General features: G+C 39.2%; 2 protein-coding genes across 3 annotated transcripts in view; both read left to right on the forward strand.

Annotated features, from left to right (window-relative positions):
* Positions 1-7,374, forward strand: part of ROCK1 (Rho associated coiled-coil containing protein kinase 1) — a 63,893-nt gene extending 56,519 nt beyond the window's left edge. The window contains exons 33-34 of one of the 2 annotated variants that reach the window (XM_083748318.1): positions 1,351-1,407; positions 4,307-7,374. In XM_083748318.1, the coding sequence (XP_083604444.1) occupies positions 1,351-1,407; positions 4,307-4,310 (61 nt within the window). In that variant the 3' untranslated portion in view covers positions 4,311-7,374. The remainder of the gene's footprint in view (positions 1-1,350; positions 1,408-4,306) is intronic. The other variant, XM_083748319.1, reaches the window with a different exon arrangement.
* Positions 7,375-9,730: 2,356 nt separating this feature from the next.
* On the forward strand, positions 9,731-25,135 carry USP14 (ubiquitin specific peptidase 14). The gene is made up of 16 exons (XM_083749617.1): positions 9,731-9,972; positions 11,094-11,239; positions 13,442-13,474; positions 14,107-14,211; positions 14,817-14,920; positions 16,464-16,522; positions 17,214-17,344; positions 17,669-17,749; positions 19,008-19,096; positions 19,808-19,922; positions 20,706-20,771; positions 21,475-21,567; positions 22,201-22,329; positions 22,880-22,940; positions 24,154-24,261; positions 24,401-25,135. The coding sequence occupies exons 1-16, from the start codon at positions 9,957-9,959 to the stop codon at positions 24,556-24,558; spliced, it is 1,494 nt and encodes a 497-aa protein (XP_083605743.1). The 5' UTR covers positions 9,731-9,956; the 3' UTR covers positions 24,559-25,135.
* Positions 25,136-25,643: the final 508 nt, after the last annotated feature.

Below are 25,643 nucleotides of genomic sequence, written 5' to 3' on the forward strand. Positions count from 1 at the left end.
ATTTTAACTAGAGAACTTTGTGTTGTCCTCACCATTTCTTTATAAGTATTTCTTGTCCTATTTCACTGGGATTCACAGTCTTTGTAGTCATGGACAAGGGTCTTCAAGCATGAAATCATCTGGCACTGACCCTAGTGACAGGCTTAGCTTGCTTGTTCCATCTCTTAACTCTGATTGCTATTAAACTAGCTTTAACTGTAGTAGAAGTTATCAGAAAGGGCAGAAATATAATTGAAGTTTAGAGACCATTTTCATATTTTCACATTCGGTTAGGTTGGTATTTATCAACATCCATTCAGACAACTTGAAACATTCAGAAAATCACTAGCAGAAGAAATTGAACAGAAATGCTCTCTGATCTTGCTCCATGAGCACTTCAGTATTGCTGAAGTCAGCAAGATAGATTTAAATGGATATTTGTTTGGAACTAGGGACTAAGATACACAAATACTGGATGGAAATATGAGGCTGTATATTAATTTAAAAAATAAGACTTCTAAAACATTTTTCTTGATGGTTGCTCCTATTGAACATCCCAGAATATACTAGGCTGTGGATGGGGTTTATTTTATTAGCATTGTGTTATGATGCTTCTGGTTGTTCAATTTTGTTACGGCTGCCTGAAGTTTAGGCTATCTTGAGCATTTTGAGAGCAGGGGAAGAAATAAATACATGTTTAGAGCTAGTTAATACATTTTAGTTTTGTAAAATAATTTCATTCCTCCTGGAGCTATTTTAATATCTGTTTATTTCCTTGTCAGTGATTTTTATTTTCTGATGGATATTTCATTCCTTATTTCATTTATTTAGCATGATGTTATAATTTGTCTATAAATACTAAATATATGAACAATAAGAAAAGATACACTGTATATCATTTATCAGAAATGCATATATTTAAATAGAAGTTATGCAGTGAACAGTTGACTCAGACAGAAAATAATATATCTTTCTTCAAAAACAACCATGATCTATAGTTTTAGAAATCCCAGTTCTTTTAAAGATTTTCTTTTATTGCAAAATAATTTGGCTATACTTTTTGAGCCTTCATCTGTGAATTTCATTGTTTGGGTCCTGAACATTTAGAAATTAGAGTCTCTTTGATCCTTAATTGAGAGGCATAAAATTTCCATTTAAGTAGAAAAAAGGGGAATATTCTTCTTGTTAAATCAATTCCTTTCCCCCCTCTTTCTTTCCACTGTTTTATTAGAAACTTTGGTCTAGGTCTTCCCTTTTATTTGCTATTAGCATTCAGATCACTTTTCCTAGAGCACCATTTTTCGTATAGAGTGCACAGTGAGCCCTCAGCGCATCGAAAGTCGTGAAATGTTCATTTCTAAATTTCAATAGGTCAAAGGAGTATGGATCTGTGGGGGACATTACCCATTCAGAAAACTCAAGTTACTGGTGAGTAGTCTTTGCTTTTGAACCCACTGCTACTTGTCATGTGACAGTAGTAAGAAAGCAGAATTGCTTTCTTCTAGTAATGAAGAAGGAGCTTTCTTAGAATGGGAAAACTATTATTTCTCAGATTGTTATTTTGGAGATGTCTGTGGCTTTCTTTCTTTGATCTTGGATATCATTTGCTCGGATTCTTTGTCAACTCTATGCTTTCTGGTCTTGATACTGTTGGTAACAAAACAGTATGCATATCCTCATAACACAATTATGTTGTGTAGAATATGCCATGGTGGTGGAATCCATTCTTGGAATAAGTACATTTCCCTCATGTGCTCTCTAACAATTTTCTATTCTGATGGTGAAGGTGTACACTTTATTATCCACAACAGCCTAATTCGAGAAAAGTCTGTGTTAACTTTGGACAGTGCTAAATATATTCATTTCCTAGATAACAAAAAAATCTTCAAAACATGGGATTAATGAAAATATTCTCATTTTATGGCAATTTCACAAGATTTCTTTTAATTTTACTGCCCTAATATATTTCCTAGAGAGAACAAGTAAGAAGTATATTCTGCTACATCTTTCTTTATTATTTGTTAGTCTAATTTAGCCTGCTTTTCTTAAGGAAGGCCAGAGCAACTTACATGGGGTTCCTAAGCATTCTCCCATCCAAGTACTAGACTTGTGCATCTTTATCAATTTTGCATCCTCATGTCACTTGTTGGATCCAATATTTTATAACCATAGATGTCCTTGACATTTATTTCACATTCTTGATGTTAAGTAAGTTTGCGTTATAACTACTGCTCTACAAATCAGGCCATCCCCAATTCAAATCTTATCCCAGTGGCAACAGAGGTAATTCAGTTGGTAGAGGATGAGACTCTTAATCTCAGAGCCCCACACTGGGCAAAAGATTCCTGCATTGCAGGGTTTGGACTAAATGGCCCTTGTGGTCCCTTCCAACTCTACAATTCTATGGTTCTATGGATCTTCCATGAATTCGCTAGGTGGCCTGAAGCAAGATACTCTGAGTCTTATTGCAGGGCTGTTGTAAGGATTATAAATGATAAGTAAGCAGGTGCTGTAACACTTCCAACGGTTTGGCTTCAACCCCAAAGCCGCACTCCTCCATTGTCTCCTGATAAGACACATGCCAACAACCAGCAAAATTATAAGTATTGTTACTTGCCTTTTGCTAGCTGGGTTATGGCTTCTGGTCAAGGCAGGAACAAAAGCTTTGGAAATAGGCTTTTGCTGCCATGATTCTATACTCCAGTTTGTTTCCTGCCTTCCTCGAGTTCAGTACGGTTTGTTGTTGCTCCCTCTTATCCTTCTCAGGCTAGTGTCTGTGTTCCCCCCCTTCTTATTGCCCTTTCCCATCAGCCTTTGTTTTCCAAGATCTTTCCCTCTCTCCCATCAGCTTTGTTTCTGGAGGCTTAACATCTATGAAGCTGCTGTGGTCATCAGGGGATTTGGAGCGAAGTGTCTCTTTTTCTGTAACATCTGAATCAGGAGTGACTGTAGAGACCACTGTTTGGGTGCAGTGGGGGACTGGATGAGGGTCAATAATAATGTGTGAGAGTGGTTTCTGTGTCTGGGTTTCCTTTTCTGGATGGGATTACACTTCTGAAGGAACAGGTATGTAGTTTGGGGGTACTCCTGGATCTTTCTGTGTTACTTGAGGCACAGGTGGCTTCAATGGTAAGACAGATGCACCTGTTTCCAGACCTAGATAGCTTGGCAGCTGTGATCTTGGCATTGGTAATCTCAGATTATTGGAATGTGCTCTGATGTTTCTCTTGGGCTTAGTCTGGAAGCTGCAACTAGTGAATGCAGCGATTAGGTTGTTGACTGGGGCACACCACCAACACAATAGAACATATTTGCTGAGGGAGATACACTGGCTGCCAGTATCCTACAAACTGAAGTTCCAAGGTTTTGCTTTTAGTATTTAAAGCCCTAAACAGTGTGGGACCAGATTACTTAAGGGACTGCCTTGCCCTATATATCCCTGCCTGGTAACTGGGTTCCTGAAATACTGCATGCCCCAGAAATGTGCGTAGTGTGTACTAAGAACTGGACTTTTGGTGTTGCACCTCTGTAATGAGTTACAAACAGAAATTAGACAAGGACCTACCACCTTCATATCTATTCATATATTTTGATTTAATAAGGCTTTCCTTGAAATGTGACCCAGTCAGTTTATGGAATATTGATGGTATAATTGTAGAAATGGTTTAAATTGCTTTTAGTTTACCAATACCATATGTTCTATTTTATCTTACCGTACACCATTTTGGTAGCTTTTCATTTTGAAGCAGTATAGAAATGCTATTTAAAAAAACCCCCAAAACAAACTTTGATCCCAGATTAGGCACAGCTCTGTGAGTTGTACTAATGAATAAAGCATATATAAACGTATCCAGGGTTTTGTATTATTTCATTTATGTTGTGATATTACCAGAAATACTAATTATATTTGAATATCTGAATCTACGGAGTGTATAGTGAGGTTTGGGCATAATTCTTTACATTCAGATAAATGAATTTTCACATAGCATGTGGGTGGATAGTGGGACTTGTGTGTGGTTTGCAAATGATAGCAAAGTTTACATTTTTACCATCATACCATGGGAATCTGCTGCCAGTTGCAGCTTCTCAACACAAATACAGTAAAAAAACCAAAAACATAAAACCCCCCAAAATGTTCAGTATGTACATAGGAAAATCTCCGCTAATGTTCCATTGTATGTAGAATATCAAATGTAACACTCCTCTAACATGCCTCTGGTACATTAACTCCTGAACAATATTTTAAATATTGTTGACCTGTTAAACTAAACGACATAATGAAAAATGAGGCAATTCTAATGGTGTCTTTTTCTTTTTTTCTTTCCAGTTAACAATATATGCCGCACTCCATGGAATCTGGCTGAGTCTGAGAAAGCTGTGCTTTTTTCCACCATACAGGGCAGTGCAGACTGGTTGTTTGTTACAATGCAATTATCACAGGCTTCAGGGCTAAGACTGCTATTACTCTCTCCTCCTTGCTTTGGCACAAAAAGCACGCTGAGGGTGTCTTATTGCGGGTTTGCCTTAAGGTAGATTAGATTAATTATTACTATGTAATGCAAGTAAAAGCAAATAAAGCTTAGCTAGAAATAAGTTTAAACTGCTGCCTTTTTGGATTTCTAAACAATAAAACCGCCAGCTAATCATGATGGAATGCAGTGAGCTTTTCTTGTATCAATGAGAATAAGAGGACTATTTACCCTGTGGGAAGGATATTTATATCAAGATAAGCACACAAATATGAGTATAGAAAGAAGGTATCTCAAACTGAGAAGGACTGAATTTTCTTTGAAGACTCGAAGTTGTGCAGAAAACAGCAAAATTTGCTTGAAAACAAATATAATCACTTGTGCCTTTTCTGCATTGTTGTTAATGCTAATAATTCATCATGACAGCTCAAGGTGTTAAATATTTTGCTTTACAAAATACTGATTCTGCATATTTGTAAAGGGGGAGAAAATGAGTAATTGCATGTAATCTATGCATTGTTGCCAAGCCATACAGAATTTTACTTCTAGAGGCATTAGAAACTAAGTTAAAACAACCAAGTTTGGAAGCATATTTTGGTACATATTTTTTTCTATAATTTGTATAACATATTGCATTAACAATTTGAAGTGCTAATTATAGCAAATACACACACCCCACAAAATGTATGCACTGTTTGAAATGTAAATTATTGTTAGAACACTTTTAATGGATGTTGCCCTTTTAGTGCCTTAATCTGTTTTACTGCCAGGTCAAATAAGTGTAGAAATCTCAAATACCTATTATGTGTCAGTGGTTTTATTGATCAAAGTATTGTAGAAGTTAGTTCCATTTTCATGTGTACAATTTTAAATGAAATTGCCTGTTACCAAGAGAGATAAATACAAAAAGTAACAAATGCTTGTACCACGAATTTGAAACACCTAGAACACTTTAAAATTCCAGATAATACAGGAATTGAGTACATTTTAAGCTCTTGCTTTGTAGCAGGAATATTATTGTGGTATGAACAGTATGGCTTATTTTATTTTTTAACCAAATACCTCTTCAGTAACTTATAACAGCTTTGCAGTTGTGTATTAAATAAGAAGCACTGGAAAACTGATTCGTCTACATGACGATTTGCATGTTTAAAGTGGTATTGAAAGCCACACTAATAGATATGTAATAAGCATATCTGTTATTACTATGGTAATGACTCGTGCTCATTTAATACAAAATAAAACTAATTTATGGAAGAACTATTTTGAAAATGACTGTGGTATTTTTCTCCAGAATAGACTTCTTAGGAAGTTTGGGAAATTATGATGCTTTACAAACAGATAACTGTCAACATATTTAAATCTGATACAAACTTGATAAAAATTTTTAATTACATTTTTATAATGTCATACTACATTTTAATACAGGGTAAAGTAGAAAAAAATTCATAGGACTTTGAAGAATTTATTTTGATATGTGAATTGTTAAATCCCATTTAGTAAGCACATAATGACTTTCATCAAAAGGAAATTATACCAGGTACACAGCTCTTAAAAGAGAATATTTACATATATTTTAATTTATAATTAAGTCATGATTAGTAGTAAAAACCTGTCAAGCTTATTCTGCACTCTTTGGAACTCAGTGATACTGTGCTATCCCTAAAAAGAAGTAGCACGGACTCTTAATTAGATGATGAGATGAGATGGGGATGGCCAGAGAAGACTGACAACAAATTAAGAGTTGGATTGTAGCAGGGGAGACCATGAGGAAGGTCAGAATTGTTCAGGAACAGATTTTCTTAAATTGGGCCTTGAGGAAGGAGAGAAAAATGGTTTGAGAAAGGAAAAGGAAAGACGGAATGGAGGGCAGCATGGCATAAGCTGCCAAAAGCAGCAACTGGGAGGGAGAGACAAAGGAGAGAAGGCAATAGATGAGCTTGTGACAGCCACGGAGTAAGAATTGGTGTGAGAGGGAACATGCAAGAAGAGGTGGAGCAGAGAGGTTGACCACTGTAAGTTCTTAAAACTGAACAGGGAAGCAACACTGGAAATAAGTGGGGTCTGATATGGCCAAAGTGAAGAAAGGATGAACCCACCTTAAGGAGAGGAAAATGGAGAAAGGCCAGCAAGTGATTTGGGCAGATAGTGATTTTGGTGCTTGCTTCCCCTGGTTCAAAAGGTGTGGGTTTTTTATTCTGTTTTCTTGATTAAAGTTGTATAATTGTACACTGTTTCCATGAAGATGGATAGAAAAGAAATGTTTATTTACAGATGGGTATAAGCATTACCTGTAAATGTGCAATTTACAGCCTTTTTGCCAGATTAAAAATTTTGGTAGAGGGGATGAGGGGTGCCTAGGAGGGAGGATTAGAGAGTACTCACGACCATATATACATATGGTAGCTAAATAGCAACAGAACTAACATAGAATTTGATAGGAGATGGAGAAGGGCATTGATGCAGAACAATACTGATCCTTGCTGAAAGCTATGTGGTGACATTTCATGAGGGTTCACCTGTTACATTCTGGAGAATTATGCCTAAGCCCCAAATTTAGGGTGCCCAATTGGTTTCATCTCCAGGGCATATTGTTATATTCAGGAATCAATTCCTATGGTGGGCAGGTGAACCTGTTAAAATATGGATTCCTGCCCAGTTCTGAATTTGGTATCAGGCCTCTCCACCACGCAATGTCATTATATTGTGAGTTAATGTTCCCATTTAAGTTATGTATTGTATCAAGATCTGATATATTTTATCAGTATTGTTTGTTTTCACTGTGCTGTTTTGTTCTCTGGTGTTCCTCAACCCATATGTATATATCTTCTACCTTATCAGTCCACTTCATGAATCATTTGGAGTAGCTGTTGCCTGTAAAACATTATGCTGCAATAAACCAATGAGTCTGTAAAATGTCACACAAGTTCATTATCGTTTCTTTAGAATGCTATGGTTACTATTCTGAATGAAGTGTGTTCTCAATAATCCGAACAATAAACATCTGCTACTTATACGGTAATTCTTAGAATATAAATTTTTTAGGGGAAAAGAAAGTATGGAATTAAGAAAACAACTGGAAAAGTCACCTATTGATAAATATTCATTGGGCCTAAGAGAGTGTAGACTTTTCTCAACCCTCTGGAGACAGAAGGAAGAGATGGACTAGAGGAAATTCTTACATCGAGAGAAGGCTGTTGGAAGATTTAAAGCTGGCAGTTCAGTGATTCCAAGACTTACTGTTCTACCTACTCACAGCCAGGTGCATGAGGTGGTCACAGGATTACTCAGTGCTTTTTTTCTGGTGGGTATGCAGGGGTATGCATACCCCTAAACATTTTGTGAATCTTTGTACTTTTGTCCATTCACTGTATTTATTTCCCCCGATATGAACTATAAAATGGTGATTTTCAAATGAGAGTACCCCTAAACTTTTTTTAAAAGAAAAGAAGCACTGGGGTTACTGCCAATAGACTAGAATCCCTCTTCCAATATGTGGCATGCAAATAATTTGACACTGTAGAGCAGGCCAATGTGATGCCCTCTAGATGTTGGACTACAGTTCTGATCTTCACTGGCCATTGGCTATGCTAGTTGGAGTTGGAAGTTGCATTCTAACAATATCTAAGAGGGTACCATGCTGTAAAGGATCTGGATTCTTCTCTGTGGGAGGCAAATCTGGACGTTGACTGTATTGAAGTTTATGATGAGGCAGGTCTCTAGGAAGGGTTCCCTTACATTCAGATCTGATGGGAATTCATGCCCAGCCAGTTATTGGCATGGTTCAAGTCCCTACTGGCAAGGGAAGTCAAGAGAGTGGTGCCTGAGTTGTCCCAAGTGTAAATTGCTCTCTGTCAAGCCACACAAAGGCAAAAGGGGCACAAGCCCTAGAGCAGCAATAAGGAGGAGGCTGCAGCCCAAAGCCTGCTCTAAACCTAGTAACCACTGAAGGAGTGGTTGGGATACATGGCCTTATGTTCTCATAGGGATGACAAATTGGACCAGACTCTTCATTCAACATTGGCAATTTTGAATGGCACATTTGGGTTGTGCTTTCTTTGATGTGGCTCCTCAACTGTGAAAGTTTAGACAATGAGTTTCTGCTGACAAAACGTTTCCATTAGGCACTAGGAGTACATTAATGATTGATCTTTGGTGTAATTGTTCTCATGCTGCTCTATTAATTGGGCTTAAAAAGAATAACAGTTATTGGAAATTGCACTGGAATCAGATGGACCTGATGAGTAGTCTACAAATTGGAGGAATATTAAATCACAGATCAAGCACTATAGACAGAACCATCACACTGCCTCAAAGACAATGCTTTTTCATCAAAGCTGTGAATATATACAGCTCTTATTTAATAAGGATGCCCTTAAATCAACCTAGAATTCAGAAGCCTTGGTAATGAGGGAGCTTAGTGTAAAAATATTTCCACTTCTGGCTGCAGATTGCAGGTGGAAGTCATATAGGGTTGGAAATTTGCAGATGAGCTGGGAGATGCACTTTCACACAACTCAAGTGAAGTGTGACACTTTTCAAAACAACCCTAGAATGCAGCACCTCTAAGCAATTTATCAAAGAAACCAGATATGTATCTTTAATTATCAGGGCTAATAATTTGTTGGATAAAAGACTAACACTTCTTGCCACAATCATAATTTCCTTTAATAGTAAATTGGGTACTTGACTACCTAACAGTTTGCAAGCAAAATAGGGCCAGCCAAATATAAAGCAGTACTGTAATTTCTATATACTTAGGGGATTCCTTAGGTATGCTGGAATATATAAATGTATAAATTAGAAACACGTCTTTAAAAAAAACAACAACCTCAAAAACCGCCCAACAAAGTTGTGTTGTCAAATCGATGGCTGAGCACTTGCGACAGAGAACATCAATTAAAGTATGGTTTGAGATAAAGGAGAGGTGGGGGGAAAGAAACGAAAGGAACTAAAGAATGAATTGACCAGCTGAAGGCCCTGACTATTTCATTCCGATACTAGACGGGGATAATTCAGTGATAACGGGGGGGGGGGGGGGGATGCATGCAGAGTGCGATATTAAACGCAGTAAGCAGGGCTTCCTCCGAAGCAAGCAGGACACACTGGGGACATGCCCCTCCCTCCACCGGCCAGGATCCTTTTGCACGAGCACTTGCCGGACAAATCCTATTACATCCAGCGGGGTTTACATCTGAGTAACTAACGGGACATACCCGCTAAGCAGGCGGAAGCAGCGCGACTGACGGCGAAGCTTCCTCACGCGGCTCCCTTCCGAAGCCGCCGCCGCGCGCCGCGGCCACTGGGGGCAGCAGCGAGGCGGCCTTTCCGGAGTTGCGCGCGCACCCGTCCGCGCTTGCAGCGTCATCCTGAGGGGCCGGTTTGAATGAGACCCCGAGGAAAGGAAGCGCCGCGCCGCCAGAGCTCCGTCTCGCTTCCTCTGCGCGCCCTGAGCTGCCGCCGCCGCCGCTCCCGCCGTCTTCCTGCAGGCTGCTCTCGCTCGCCGCCATGCCGCTTTTCACAGGTGAGCCTGCTCCGCCTCCCGCCACCAGCGCCGCGCAGGGGCCTAGTGCGGCTTCTCCTTCGTAGGCCTTGCTGGGGTCCTCCCGCTCCCCGGGCCGGGGCTCGCTTGCACGGGGCTGCGCGGGCTGCCTTCTCCGAAGGGCCTTCCTGCCCACCAGAGACACGGGGAAGGAGGGAAGGCGGTTTTTATCAGGTGCGAAGTTGGCTTGGCATCATGGAGACACCTGCCCTGGTGAGGGAGGAAGAAGTAGGGGGTCGCTTATTATTTGCAAGAGTCCCCTTCCTGTCCAGAAAAATGGGGTTGCTGCACAGTAAGCCTTCCTCTAGTCTTCTCATGCACTGCGTAAGCCACCCGTCCTGGATGATTTCGAGTGGCAGTCTTCAACCTTGCCAGAATCTGGGCCCCTTTTGATCACAACATGGAATACGGGACCTTATTCATAAGTTATTTTATGCACACACACATCTTCCTTCCTTTTCCCCAGTGGTGATATATGCCGCAAAGGAGAATATAGTGGGCTCCTGTGTGGGAGTGTGAGAATTTTGTTGAATGCTGCTAGCCATGCAGTAGTGACGGGAGCTTTCCCTCTAGAAATCACCTTTGCATACAACTGTTAAGACTGAGTCCTTGTTTTCCTTTTCATCTAGTAGCTTTCTGTCTAGCCTTCTTTTTTTATCTTTTAAAGTGAACAACAAAATGATGGTTGGTGTTGATGCTATTGGTGTGATCCATAAAGATCAGGACGTGATGCATTGGGAAGTACTGAGGATTTTGGGGTCTTCTGAAGACCAATGGTTTACATGATGAATAACACTGTGGTGAATGTCTCAGCTTGCATATGTGAAAGCTTTGGTAGAAGTTCAAATAATGACCCAGTTTGCAAGTAATGCTAAGCCAACCCATGGCTGACCATATAAGGTTCATTATTCTGCAAAGTTCTTGACTGCAGAATCCTTTCTGCTTGAATAGTGAATCTTTCCTTTAAATTTGTGCTTTACAATATTTCATTGTAAAATGAAATATAAACCTCTATAAACCTTTTCAGTGTATACAGCATGTAAGAACTGCACACCACTGTACCATAACTTGATGGTCCTATTTTTCTTTTTCCCCCCTTGCAGTTAACGTAAAGTGGGGCAAGGAGAAATTTGATGGAGTGGAGCTGAATACAGATGAACCTCCAATGGTATTCAAAGCACAGCTTTTTGCTTTGACTGGAGTTCAGCCTGACAGACAAAAAGTGATGGTGAAAGGTGGAACTTTAAAGGTAGAGTTTGAGAATAATTTTGCCATACTTTTGTCATTGTGTGTTTTATAAATTTCGTGGATTGTTAGCAGGAGAAAACATATTGAGTTTGGGTTGTGGGATATAGGTAGAGAAGCACCAAAAAAATTAAACAAAGCAGGTAACCATAAAGTGGTGCTTCCCTTTAGGTACTTATGTTTTGGGTATGGTAAGCTACATGGCTGAAAGGAAGACTACTTCCTGTGTGTAATGTGATAACTAAAACTAGCATATTGATGCAAACCAAAGAGAGCTGGTCTGCTTTTGTGATGTTTTAGAGAATGTGTGTGATACCAATTCACCAAAATGGGTGCAACCCACCAAGCATTGCTTCCAGATGTGCCCTGTTCAAATGAACTAGAGCTCAGTAGTGCTTGGTAGGTTGCAAGAGGTATATGCATGCAAATATATAGATACACATAGACACTTGTTGCTTTCTTTTTCGTTTGATGCAGTGAGCTGATATGGTAAAAACTATTAAATCACTCAAACTTTAAGCTTTGGCAATTTGATGCCATGAGTACTGCAGGAAAATTCATTCCTGTGTCTAGGACATTGAAAAACTATAATGTGTCCTAAATAGGGCAGCCATTGAGGAATGGTTGAAAAGCTTGGGTATATTTTGCCTGGAGAAGATAAGACAAGACGTGAGAGCTGATATCTGTTACTTGTTGAAGATAGAGCAGACTTATTGTCTCTTGCTTCAAAGGGCAACACTGAAAGTGATGCTTGGAATTGCAAAGAAATAGATTTTGGCTAAAATTATGTGAATACAGTGGTACCTCCGGTTATGAACGTAATTTGTTCCGGAGATCCGTTATTAACCCCAAACCATTCTTAACATGAGGCGCGCTTTCACTAATGGGGCCTCCCGCTGCCACTGCGCGATTTCCACTTGGATCCTGGGGCAAAGTTCACAACAAGGAGCATCTACTTCCGGGTTAGCAGAGCTCGTTACCCAAAGGGTTCGTAAGGAGGGCGGTATGTAACCCGAGGTTCCACTGTACTTCCTAATAAGTGAACTGTTCAGCAGTTCTTGTAGGACATGCCCATGTCTTCTTTGTTAGAGGTATTTAAACAGAAGAGGGATCTGTCAAGGATTGAGCAAGAATAAACCTTGAGGAAGCAACATGCACATACCTGTCTCTAATATGTAAACACTTTTCTAGCTGCCTTAGCAAGTAGTAGCTGTCAGTAAATAATTCCTTCCCGGCTAGCTTAAGAACTTGCTTATTTTTGCAGGTAAACAACATGAAACACCTGCTATTTTATGGCAACTTATGCTTGTATATAGTTGGGAATATTTTCATATATAATTGGAAAACCTATAAAACATGAAGCAGTCTTAGATATTACACTGCTTATTATATAGTTAATGGCTTGCACAAAGAATGGCATTAACAAATACAGTGGTACCTCGGTTTACGAACTTAATCCATTCCGGAAGTCGGTTCTTAAACCGAAACCGTTCTTAAACCGAAGCGCACTTTCCCTAATGAGGCCTCTTGCCGCCAGTGCCCTTTCACAGTTCGGATTCCGTTCTTAGACCAAGGTACCACTGTATTCATAATCTTCTGAGTCTGTGGCTTGGCCTCTAGCTTCCATCCTTTGAATGGAAAGGTACTCCATTTGTGGGATTACACTTCCCACCTCTTCTTTTCCTTAGTGGCCCTCTGCCTTCACATAGTTTTGAAGGTTAGGGGACCATCGGGAATTGAATGGCAGGAGGACTGCAGCAGCAAGAAGGAATTGCTGAAAATCAGGGGGCCCACCTTGTGAGAGTGGAAGTGCTGATACAACACTTTGGGGAACAAGCCCATGTTTGCAGTTCAGAGTCGCTGCAAGTGTACTCCCCATCCATTATACTGCACATTTTCAGTCTCTTCTGTGATAAAGGAATGCTCTGTGTGCACATAGCCTTTCCCTGTTTCATGTATTAAGTCTTTCTAATGGATGAGAGCGAGAGCTTTTACATAGGTGGGGCTCTATGTTCTTGAAGCTGCTGCACTGCAGTTCACATTGGTGCAATCTGCATAAAGTTATTCATGTTTTTGTTCTGTTGGAATGAATAGCACTTAACTACGTCTTTCTGGGGATTGTGCCTTGGGTTTTGCAGCTACTAGATCTGCTGACTCATCTTAATATTATTTCAGGCACTTAAATTTGTTTTGTTTTGTTCAATAGGATGATGATTGGGGCAACATCAAAATAAAAAATGTAAGTATTGCTCAGTGACTATATTGGCCTGGATGTCTTGGATCCTAATTTTTCTTCAGTGAATGGGGTTCACAGAGTTCACAGAATGAGACTTTTCTGCCTCCCCCTTCTCTCTACACTTTTGTGCCCTTGTCTTCTGTGCTTCTTTGGGGTTGGAGACCCTTGGTAATGGTGTGGGATATGGTGTGGAAGCTGCAGGTGGAGGGGGGTTGGGCAGAAATCCCCCCTTTTATGTGAATTGTTAAAACCTTGTTCTGTATTTGCTACAATTATTCAGCTGTGAATGTTGTAGTTGGGGTTTGTTGTTGTTTTTTAAAGAAGCAAGCATAAAGGTAGTAACGAAAAGTCAGACTGAAATGGCTGATACCATTACTTAGTAATCTTGGTAAAAAAATTCCTGAATGTTTAGTAAATAAAAGCATCACTGGAAAGAAGAGAGGCAAGGTTAATTAAGAATATGGCAGAGCCTAAATTTAAAAAAAATGAACTGGAATATACTGATAGTGCTCAAATATTATTTTTGAAAGATATTCCCTAACGTGCACAAGTAACCAAAGTGTTAAAGGGTCTAAACCACCATGCATTTTATTTCTTAATTGTCTAATTATAGTCATTGTTCCTTTTTTGAACAGGGCATGACCTTATTAATGATGGGTTCTGCTGAGGCGCTTCCTGAAGAACCAATTGCTCGTCCTGTCTTTGTGGAAGATATGACAGAAGAACAATTAGCCTCAGCTGTAAGCATATTTTTTCATCCCTTTGCAGAAGTCTGAATGTACCTCCTCATATTGCCACAAGTTTAACTTAATAATGTGTTGTGAACTTGCTTCATTTTCAGAGAGAAGTCTGGATGTATAAGAGCTGCAAACCTAGTTTTGTATGCCTGAGAAGGGTGTTTGAGAAAGTCTAACAGTCAACTGCTTATTGCCTATTAAGCTAGGAAAATTTCAAAAGCAGTTTGTGGCATGGTGGTGGGGTAGCTGTTTAAAGGAAAGAAATTGGATTCATTGGACTACAGCAAGCCTTTGCATGAGTCTTAAGGTTGCAATACTATACTTGCTAGAAGTCAGCTCCATTGAACTCAATGGAACTGTTGAGTAGACTTGTATAGAATTGCACTTTGGATCCATAGTGGTGCCTTAGTTAAAAGTGTAAAAGCTTTTCTTTTTTTGTTTGTTTGAACAAACCACTTAATTTTGTCCACAGAAAAGTAATAGCTGTTCATGTACTAGCCTTAGCTGTGCAAAAGTGCTATAGAACTAAATGTTGATAGTGCTTTCCTGGAAATCACTCAGGAAAAACTGCTGTAAAATATTCAAGCACTCTTATATTTTTGTGGTAGATGGAGTTACCATGCGGCTTAACAAATCTTGGGAATACGTGTTATATGAATGCTACAGTTCAGTGTATTCGCTCTGTGCCAGAACTGAAAGAGGCCCTTAAGAGGTAGGTTTCATATTTTATTCAATGATGTTCAAAATCATTATTAAATAGAGATTGTGGCTTTGGGGGATGGGCTTCAGTATGAGCACCTTATTGTTTTTAACATTCAACTTCTCTTCTTAATGGGTACTAAATATATTGATGCTTACAATTTGGTGGTAGAATTCAGATCCAGTTAGTGATCTGCTTTTCTGCAAGTAGACTTAAACACTATTATGAATTATTTTAAAATTTGATTTCTATTCCTATCCAATTTATTCCAGAATTTTTTCTGTTTCTTATTTGCCTAGTGTAGCATATTCAGTATAATAGCTTCTATGTTGGCTTTTAAGAATACTTCTCAGGTTGCCAAATCCTAGAGTACTGTGATTTGAGATGCGATTAAGTCTGATATAAAAATGCTTTCATATTAAGTAGTTGGTGCAGAATTAATTTGTCATGCTTTTAAAATAGTGTTTTCACGCTTAATGTTACTTCTGTGTGTTCTTTACTGCCACTTTGCTCCCGCTCTTTGTGAATTCATCAAGAAGCAGAATAGGCAAAGGTTAGTCTTGTTAGCACTTTGGGAGGTAGGAATCAAATGACTGACTTGTATAACTTGCATATAAAACAGAGATTAATAGAAGTCATAACATTCTGAAACATTCCAGACGGGTTAACAGTTCAGCTAAGCAACTCTTTATGGACTTGTTGCCCTTTTAAGGCCTTGATTTGGATCTAAAGGTGTTCTTGTGCAATTGAAAGGCAGTTTTGCTTATGCAAGGTGGCTTTCTGTACTTTCTTCCTTTTCTGCTCTTTCGCTGCAGTCCCCTGTGCCACACTCCCATGTTCTCCCAGAGGGTTCCTTAACCCTTGGGTGTAGCTTGTCAGTGGGCATACGAGACTGGTAGGGAGAGGAAGGGATCGGAAAGCCATATTGCACAAGTGAAGTTCTGATTGCTCATGTTTGGGCCCAAGCGCTTGGCTTTTAAACAGTAACTTCATTTTTAGTATATCCTGAGATGGTAATGATAAATATGGAAGCCATGGTAGGTGATGGTTGTGCCATAACTCAGTGAACTCAATGTGTATAGAAATGCAGTTATTGGAAGGCAGAATCTCTGGAACCCTGCAGAATAGAGAGCTGGTTTTATCTTGTGTTGTTGGGGAGATTCTGCTTTGGAGTAAATTTGTGGCCTCAGTTCATTTCTGTGTACAGTGAAAGGAGCAAGACAAGGAGCCTAACGCTGTCCCAATGTCAGTGGGAGTAGAATTTCTGGGGTGGGATGGAGGAACAAATAATGAGTAATCCAGACTTGGGGACAGAAGGATCCTGGAAACCTTGTGATTTCCTCTGCACATGTGTGCTCACTGTTCTGCAGACACTAGAGGACACATTTTCATTATTATTTTAAATGGAAGCTGACTCTCAATTTCTACACTTTCATTAGATAAGTTTTGCTCCAAGTAACACAGTCCTGATAAAAGTCCACCTCAGCATTATTTTTGTGGGGGCTGCATTGATTCCAAGGCCAAATTAAATAACATGTTTTAAACATCTGTTTAGATATGCTGGTGCCTTAAGAGCTTCAGGAGAAATGGCCTCTGCTCAGTACATCACAGCAGGTTTGTATTTGATCATCAGTGTAGAGCTTTCTGCTGCTTAAAAAACCCTCTTTGTAACAGAATTTTAAGGATTCTATTCACTAGATTATAACTGAGGGGAAGCCAAAGGCAAGCGGTCTCTTAACAGGCAAAGAAACACATCTCACTGTCTTATTTTTTGTACTTCTGAAATGTCTAGGGTTGTCCCCACCCCAAATCAATTACTGTCATTTTGTTGAAACTGATGGGTCCCTTACAAATCTCCATTTCTATAATTCTATCAACAGTTAATAATGTTTCTTGAGTTTTCAAAGAATCTCAAATATAACTAATGATTTCCAAGTGTGAAGTTTTATAATTGTGTTTAAAGAGCAAAAATATCCTATTCAGAGGTGCTCTTGAGGAGCTACTGATAAATTTTGTAGTAACAATTGGCTTTGGGTGCTATGAAGGATTCTCATACACTGAATCTCCACATGCAGCAGTTTAGTCTGTTACAAGGGTGTGATGTATTTAGTCCTGTTTTGCAGGTAGATTGTTGGGACGTATGATGTAAAAAATTTAACTAGCCCTGTTCTAAAAGTAATACTATGGTATACAATAAAAAGGGAAATATTTATTTGAACTATATTGTGTTTATTGCATCTATCCTTTAGTGCTTAACAATTTAATGTTTATTCACTTTTAAAAACAACTCTGTTTTATTTTTAAGCTCTTAGAGATTTATTTGATTCCATGGATAAAACCTCCTCTAGTATCCCTCCCATCATTCTCCTCCAGTTTTTACATATGGCCTTTCCCCAGTTTGCGGAGAAAGGGGATCAAGGCCAATATCTTCAACAGGTAAATGCTTTTATTTTACTTTCTAATATTCAGGCAGCATATGTCTCCCCAAAATACATCTATTGTTCAATGAGTTTCATATGTTTCAGTTGTGAGGCAATAATTAAGTACAAACCTACATACAGTTTGTGTAAACTTGAATTTTATAATTGTATTTATATGATTCTGTAGCAACTATGAAGAAAGACACTTTTGAAATAATGTTAATACTTCAGATTTATGATGTTTGCCGTAAACTCAAATTAGCATATTTATTGCAACTTCTTTTGTCAAACTCAAGCTATCACTGTGCCAAACGTTTGCTTTTCTCTGCTTCTTTCATAGGATGCCAATGAATGCTGGGTTCAGATGATGCGAGTCCTGCAGCAGAAGTTAGAAGGAATCGAAGATGACACAGTTATGGAAGTAAGTGGTCTTAGCCTTACAGTCCTGGAGAAAATGGCATTAACTCTGTGCTCAGTCAAAAACAGCAACAACTTTTGATTTTGACACACACAAAAAACCATGTGCTGACTGTGTGCAAGTTTTGGGGTAAACCTTAAGGACTATGACCTTTAGTACATAACATTTTAATACGTTTATTATACTGCTGCATAGCTTCATTTCCAGAGACTTGCCGAATGTGTCTCCCTCCCCCCCCCCCCATACTTGAACAACTGACTGTAGTGGCAACAGAAACCTGTCCACATTTTTAACTTAGAATTGAAGTCTCAAATATTAGCACTGTGTAGAAAAAAACCTTGAGTAGCAACTACAGAAATAAGAAACTCAAGCTGTTGAATACATCAATAAAAAGTTGCTTTGATGGGAGTATATCTGAGGAACATATACATAGAGATTTCAGAGAGCACAACTATCCTCATTTATCCAGTGTTAAGGAACAGCTTTAAGCTCACACAATGGGTTTGTCCATGCAGATCTCTTCTTCATATTGAAGAGGATGGTGGAGCATTAGAGCTCTCCTGTTCACTAAGAGCTCCTGACGGAATGTGCTGGAAGCTGTCAGTCAGTGGCTTCCACATGTGGAGTACCCACTCAACCTGGTCTCACTTCCACTCCCTGCCTTCCTCCTTCCATGTCCTGCAGCTGCTTTAAGCAATTTCACATAGGGAGAGGAAGTGTTCCACTTTTCAACAGCTGTCAAAGCTCAGGTCTGTACCCAGTCTTAATAAGCACAGTAATACTGAAGGTCAGGCATAACATTATAAGAGTAAAGGAACTGGGAAGATGTAATGTGGCTTAAAGAAGCTCAGAATGAGAAGTCTGTTTCAGAGCACAGTTCAAAGTTGTTGGTATTGACCTTTAAAGTCCTAAATAGCTTCGGCCCTGTATACCTGCAGGAGCGTCTCCACTTCCATTGTTCAGCTTGGACACAGATCCAGCTCCGAGGGTCTTCTGACGGTTCTCTCACTGCGAGAAGTGAAGTTATAGGGAACCAGGCAGAGGGCCTTCTCGGTAGTGGCACCCGCCCTGTGGAATGCCCTCCCATCAGATGTCAATGAAATGAACAAGTGTATGACTTTTAGAAGACATCTGAAGACAGCCCTGTATAGGGAAGTTTTTAATGTGTGATGTGTTACTGCGGTTTTACATTTTGCCAGAAGCAAATGGACGACATATAAATAATAAATTGTATTATTATATTACTTCTTTGTTTTTACAGACTGACTCTGGAGCTTCAGGAGCAGCAGCAGCACCTCCTAAAAAGAAGAGCTTAATTGACCAGTTTTTCAGTATTGAGTTTGAAACTATGTATCCTAAACGTTACTGGCAATACATGGGGGATGATGTTCATGGTAATAGCAACATGGGCAGGGTTGGGATTTTACTGACACAAGAGGAAACATTTTTTTTTTTAGGATGGGTGATTATTAACATAGAATAGAAATAAGGAATGGCAAGTGGAAAGAGGGAAATGAAAATCTAAGTTTGGGAAATCTCCCACAGTGGGAGCTACACAAACTTTGTTTGTTTGTTAGTGAATCTGGGGCAGGGGTGAGGAATCTGGGGCCTTCCAGATGTTGGACTTCAAGACTCATCCACCCCAGGCAGCATTGCCAGTGGTCACAGGCAATGGGAGTTATAGTCCAGCAGTCTCTGGATGGTCACAGGTCCCCCATCCTTGATGTGATGTAGCAAGCATTCAAATCAAATAAAAACACAGCCAGCTGTTTTTGTTAAACAGTTCCAAAGTTGCAAGGGGCGGGTGGCAGGTGACGTTCATGCCAGGATGTGCAAATGTGTCCTGTACTGTTTGTTAGCAAAAGAATTGGTCACTGCTATCAAAACAGCTTTCCTTGAAATAAGCACCATTGTTTCACAGCAAATTAAAACATGCTGAAATGAAGAGTAAGTATTGACTGGCACTCGTTTTAACTGTTTCATTACGCTCAGCAGTGTTGAAATAGAGCAGCACTTCAAGTCTTTGCATAAATATATATTTGTCCTTAACATTACGCAAAGCATGAAATGCACAGAAGCAGAAGAGGAGGATGTCACAAAAGGAAGAGAGAATCAACTGCAGCTTAGTTGTTTTATCAATCAAGAAGTAAAATATCTTTTCACGGGTCTTAAACTGGTGAGCAACTTCACTTCATTGTCTCTGGAAGTTGCTTTCTTTCTGTAGCACAGTGCTTGAAAGACCTTGCTTACTTTTGGCTGGCTTGAAAACAAGCCACAAAAAGATGGTGGGGATAGGGAGAAAAAATTGTTGTGTGGGTTGTTTGGACACAAAATGCAGATTTGTGTCCTGAGCATGCACTCCCAACTTTTAGGTGTCTTAATCTGTAAAGCAGAATTGCATTGCAAGTTATGTTTTGCATTTTGCCTTCTCAATCCCATCCGATTGCTATGTATATACCATTTCTTTAGTAGCTTAATTTTTTCCATGCTAATAAAGCAGAGAATTCAAGAGGTCTCCTTCAAATCTGATATGGTGTTAAGGTAGAAGGCTGAGCATGAAATGTAGACTAGTATCCTAAGTGTGACCACAGGATTAAGAACGCAGAACAGATGGGGAGACTGTCCAGACTAGATTGGGTTGTATGAGCAGATGTCTGATTGTACAGTATGGAATGTCACCCTTTGCTTTTTAGTTCAGACTTTAAAATGCAAACTCAAAATGTCACCAGCTGATAGGCATTTCAAAGACATCTCCGACTGTTCCATATCTCCCTATTCTTGGTGACTGCTTGAAAGTGCCCCAGAGATTACTGCATTTAAGACCCATCCATTGGTATAGGCTATATCTTATTTTGGCAGAAACCAAAATAAAAGCAGGGAGAGGGCAAGTTAAGACACCAAAGCAGGGGGTTTGGAATGATTTTGTATGATGTGATGTAGTATTATGTTTCTGTTTCAGCGTCTTCAAGAAGAAATTACCAAGCTGTCTCCAACATTGCAAAGAAATGCACTCTACATAAAATCTGTGAGTAAAATTTGTAGCCATAAAACTGTTTATGTTGACATTTTAGAGGGGTGGAGAGTAATAAAGTTCAAAGACCCTACAATATCAGTAGATTGGATTTTGTTGTGCTGCATAAATTGGAGAAGTACGCAGTATAATTCTAAGTATTGTAATCTGATACCCCATTCCAATACTGTAACAAGTAGCTTATGGGAGTAACTTGTATCACCTGCACAATGTGCATGTACCTTGCTGGGAGTGGGGGGCTGGGTAAATAGTGCAAGCCAAATATGGGAACCTGATACTACTTGTACCAAAAGGTGTGGATTTTGTTTGTGGATTTTGCACATAATCCAGTTACAGTGGTCCCTCAGGTTACAGACGCTTCAGGTTACAGACTCCGCTAACCCAGAAATAGTACCTCGAGTTATGAACTTTGCTTCAGGATGAGAACAAAAATTGCAGCGCAGTAGCAGCGGGAGGCCCCCTTAGCTAAAGTGGTGCTTCAGGTTAAGAAGTTTCAGGTTAAGAATGGACCCCCAGAACGAATTAAGTTCTTAACCCGAGGTACCACTGTATATGGAATTCAGTGTTCTTATTTTCAGTGAAATTTCTTCTTGTAATCCAGGGTCGTACAGGATATAAAGTTTAAAATGAATGCATACTTCATTTGCTTCCACTTGCAGCTAAGTAGTTACTGCTGTGAATATTTTGCTTGTTTTAGTCCAAGATAAGTCGCTTGCCTGCCTACCTGACTATTCAGATGGTTCGTTTCTTTTACAAAGAGAAAGAATCTGTGAATGCCAAAGTTCTCAAGGTAGGTGTTTCATACATTATTATTATAATTATTTAAATTTGCCTATAGTTCTTCATCCAGAAGATCCCAGGGTGGTTCAAAACACCACTACAGTTCTGCTTTTTGATCCACCTGGTGGTCAACAAGCTGCTAAGTGAACTTGGGTACTTCCATGTCAATTTAAACTGTTGTGATAGGAGTGAAAGCTGAACCAGCATAGCCCATTTGATTAGGAGCATGAATTTTCTGCTAGAAAATGTTTCAGACCAAGGGATAGTATGAAAGCTATAACATGACAGAACATTCTGCAGATATTCACATAATATCTTTTTATATGTTAAGGCTAGGCTATTAGCTCCAGCATATACTTTATGTGCAAAAAGTTCCAGATTCGGTAACTAGAATCTCCAGGTAGAAACGTGGGAGTTGCTGCTAGTCAGGAGACAGTTCTGAGCTAGATGGCCTGACTCTGTATAAGGCAGCTTGCTATGTTCGTGTTTTTTAAGTAAATCCTGAGTTTTGAGTGAAAAGACAACTTTAAATGTGTTAACTGCATTTAAAGCAGTCCTGGGAAATGGTGTCTGTGGTGGTCAGTTAGCTTCATATGATGTTTTACAGAGATGTTAAGCAAGCCTCTCTTCTAACTGCTCCTAGGATGTTAAATTCCCTCTTATGTTGGATGTATTTGAGCTATGTACATCAGAACTGCAAGAAAAGATGACCCCGTATCGATCAAAATTTAAGGAACTAGAAGACAAAAAAGCGAATCAGCAGCCAAAGAACGTAGGTGACCTATTAAGATTGGTTTAGCAGTGTACCTAATTTTATTTTATGTGCAGGCCTTAAATAAGAGCCAGCATTGAGCAAGTGAACCATTATGACCCAAACATCATTTAGATGCTTTATAATAATGCTGTATTTTCAAAAATTTAAGGTTTGAGTATCAACATTTGCTGTTGAATTTCATTAATTTCTAGACCTAGTAATTGTATTAGCCACAGTTTTTTAAAATAAGTATGCAGCTGCCATTTCCCTCTTGCTGACAAAGACTTCCCTTTAATTTTATTAATGGGGAAAGCAGAGTGGCTAGTTCTTCACTGGTTGTGCTTCTTACTCTGGCTGTGATACTTTTGGAGCTTCTGTAATGCTTTGACACACCATGGAATTTGCTCCAAAGACTTTTAACTTTTATTTAGAAATCGTTTCTCATTGATAAAGGTAATCAGTGATCATTTATTAAGATGATAGAAGTTATTTTATTTTTTTAATGTATTTCTCTTTTGGCTTATATGAACATAACTCATGTAAACCATAAACATGTTTATTTCTTAAGTCTAGTAAAGGTGATGGTGCACAGAAGGAAGTTAAATACGAGCCATTTTCCTTTGCTGATGGTAAGTGGAAATTGAAAGGACTTTGGATACATTTAAAACTCTACTGATTTTTTTCATCTTAGATTACCATAAGGCATTTAGGTATTGAAAATGGACAAAACACATAAGCATTTTTATTATTTCCTTGTCTGAATATCTGAAGATATATTTGACCAAGTGAGCGAAGGGTGTAAGTGGTGTCTGATAAATTGCACAGCTTAATATTTGAATAGTACTTGATTGCAGTATCTATGGTACAAAAACTAAAGCTCACAACTGCTACAGAAATATAACAGGAAGGAGATCTAGTGAGATCATGTCTTTGTACCAGACAAGCATTTGATCTTCTACACTCTTTTTTGTTGTTAAAGCAGATGATTTTTAAATTTTATTTTGGCTTGCACTTGTTAAAATGGAACTGTGTGGTTTTTCTACGCATGTTGTTTGTAGTCTGCTTCAGATAACAAGTCTGGACAAAAATAACAGGTAGCAAGGCTGATTTCTTCCCAAAGCCTGTTACATGTAGTTCTGCTATTCGCTCTATGTGTCTACAAATTTCCTTAACCCCAGACACTGCTTAATTTTGCAGGCAGTCTCTTCCTTCACATGCTTAATTTCGTGTCCTTGGGTGTGTGCTTATGTGGAGAGAATGCATTCATGAATAAAACTTACTTGAACCCAACTTTAATCCAAATGGTTTAAAATATATTTTGTATTAAATGGCTTAGTTGCATTTCCCCAGAGCAGGGTTGGGGAATCCGTGGTCCTTCAAATGGATTAAGGATCATAGGAATTGTAATCTAGCAGCATCTGGAGGGCTGTATGTTCCCCATCCCCACCCTAAAGCTCTAAAGCAGGGGTTGGGAGCCTTTTTGACCCAGTGGGCAAGCCACTTATCAGTTCCAATTCTCATGGGTCAACTTTGGCAGGTCTAGACCTCAGTGCTGGGTGTCAAGTATTTTTGCAGCACTGGGTGGTAAAGCTGCTTTCTGCAGGAATCCACTGTGCAATCAAGTATCCATGAGGAACTCGAGCTGCACAGCTGATTTAGCTGCTTCAGTATCTGCCTGACACCACATGGACAAAGTTTGGGGAAAGTAGGCTTGTGGGCCAAATTTGTGGGATGGAAGTTCCCCATGGCTGCTGTAAAGATTCCTGTGGCAATCACAAAGAGACATGGGTTAAGTGTGCGGATTGTTTACTGTAGTGTTACATTATGATCTTTCTCCCCCAGATATTGGCTCCAACAACTGTGGATATTATGACCTACAGGCAGTGCTAACACATCAGGGAAGATCTAGTTCTTCTGGACATTACGTATCTTGGGTTAAAAGAAAACAAGGTACTGAGGCAATTTTAGACACTAGCAAAATAATAGTACATGAAGTTTTATTGGTTTATTGAATGATAAATTGGAAATCCTAGCTCTGAATAGTTCATGTAATATGTGGTATTAATTTACTATTTCTTTTTCTTCACAGATGAGTGGATTAAATTTGATGATGACAAAGTCAGCATTGTTACACCTGAAGATATTTTGAGGCTATCAGGGGGTGGAGACTGGCATATAGCTTACGTTCTACTTTATGGGCCACGCAGAATTGAAGTAGTGGAAGCGGAAGCAGAAGCCGATCAATAGACTTCATTTTTACCATTTCTGCCTAGGTGTGAAATAAATTTCTTAACTCCAGAGAGCTTCACAGAGGCTGCAAAATTGGTTCCTTCAGTCTACTGTCATTTGGAGCGGCAAGGAAGCAAATCAGGTTTTGAAACTGACCTCTGCACTAAAGTCACTACTACAGTCACTCAATAGTTGTTATATTTGAAATTGATTTTAGTTTATGGGTTGCAAAAAATACCATTTTAAAACAACTAAGTTTTAACAAAATTAAGCAGGCCTCCTGCCCTTTCCTCTAATGTTATCAGCAAGATATTTATTACACACCTATTCATGGATCATTTCGTTGTTAATTCTTGCATGGTTTCTACCAGTTCAGTAGCTGTCGATCCTTTCTATTGTGTCTTGACAGCTTTGTCAAGTGGAATATCAATTGTTGCCTCAACATGTAACACAGTGCTGCTGCCCATAGCCTATGGAAATATGGCTACAATCACGTATTTGTCCAGCCTGATGTGCCAACTTGGTCTGTTCTGTTGCTGGCATTCCATGACTTTGAATAAATGGTGATCAGTAATGATGGTGCTTCTTACATAAATGTTTGGTGTTTTGTCTTCTTGCTAGAGCTTAATCGTATACCTCTTGGCTTGTATCCAGTGCAGGGCTAAGTAAGTATCCCATCCAGCTTCGACAGGAAACCAAAGAATACAGTTTAGCAGAACTGTGATAGAGTGGTTTAAATTGAGGTAAAGGGGACAGTTTTGGGAAATAGTTCTTATTAAAAACTTACTTGAAGAGGAGCAACCTACCTTCTTATACTGCATGTTGATGTTATATGCTTTTAAATGGGTTTAAATACTATGATGGGTTTCTGTAAGTTGGTGCTCTGTATAGAAGTCAATGTGTAAGCAGTCACTTCTCTTCCACCATATTCTTATTCTTTCATCCTGTTCCTCCTAGAAATCTTACAGGCTTAATAGTTGGTACACTTCCCTAGTCCACTCTTATCTCCATGGAACGTATATTTTGTTGGACCTGCCACAGAAAGCCAGTTTTCCTGCTACAAAGTCTTCAGTAGTAATTAGTTAATTACCTAGTAATAGCAG

This window comes from Podarcis gaigeae, assembly GCF_964106915.1.
Source record: "Podarcis gaigeae genome assembly, chromosome: 7".
Taxonomy (NCBI): Eukaryota; Metazoa; Chordata; class Lepidosauria; order Squamata; family Lacertidae; genus Podarcis; species Podarcis gaigeae.

Excerpts from the sequence above, each read along its gene's own strand:
- USP14 (XM_083749617.1), top strand. Across the intron at positions 19,097-19,807 it reads AGTATTGAGTTTGAAACTAT|CATGAAATGCACAGAAGCAG; the intron begins GTATCCTAAACG and ends CATTACGCAAAG. Across the intron at positions 20,772-21,474 it reads ATGCACTCTACATAAAATCT|TCCAAGATAAGTCGCTTGCC; the intron begins GTGAGTAAAATT and ends TGCTTGTTTTAG.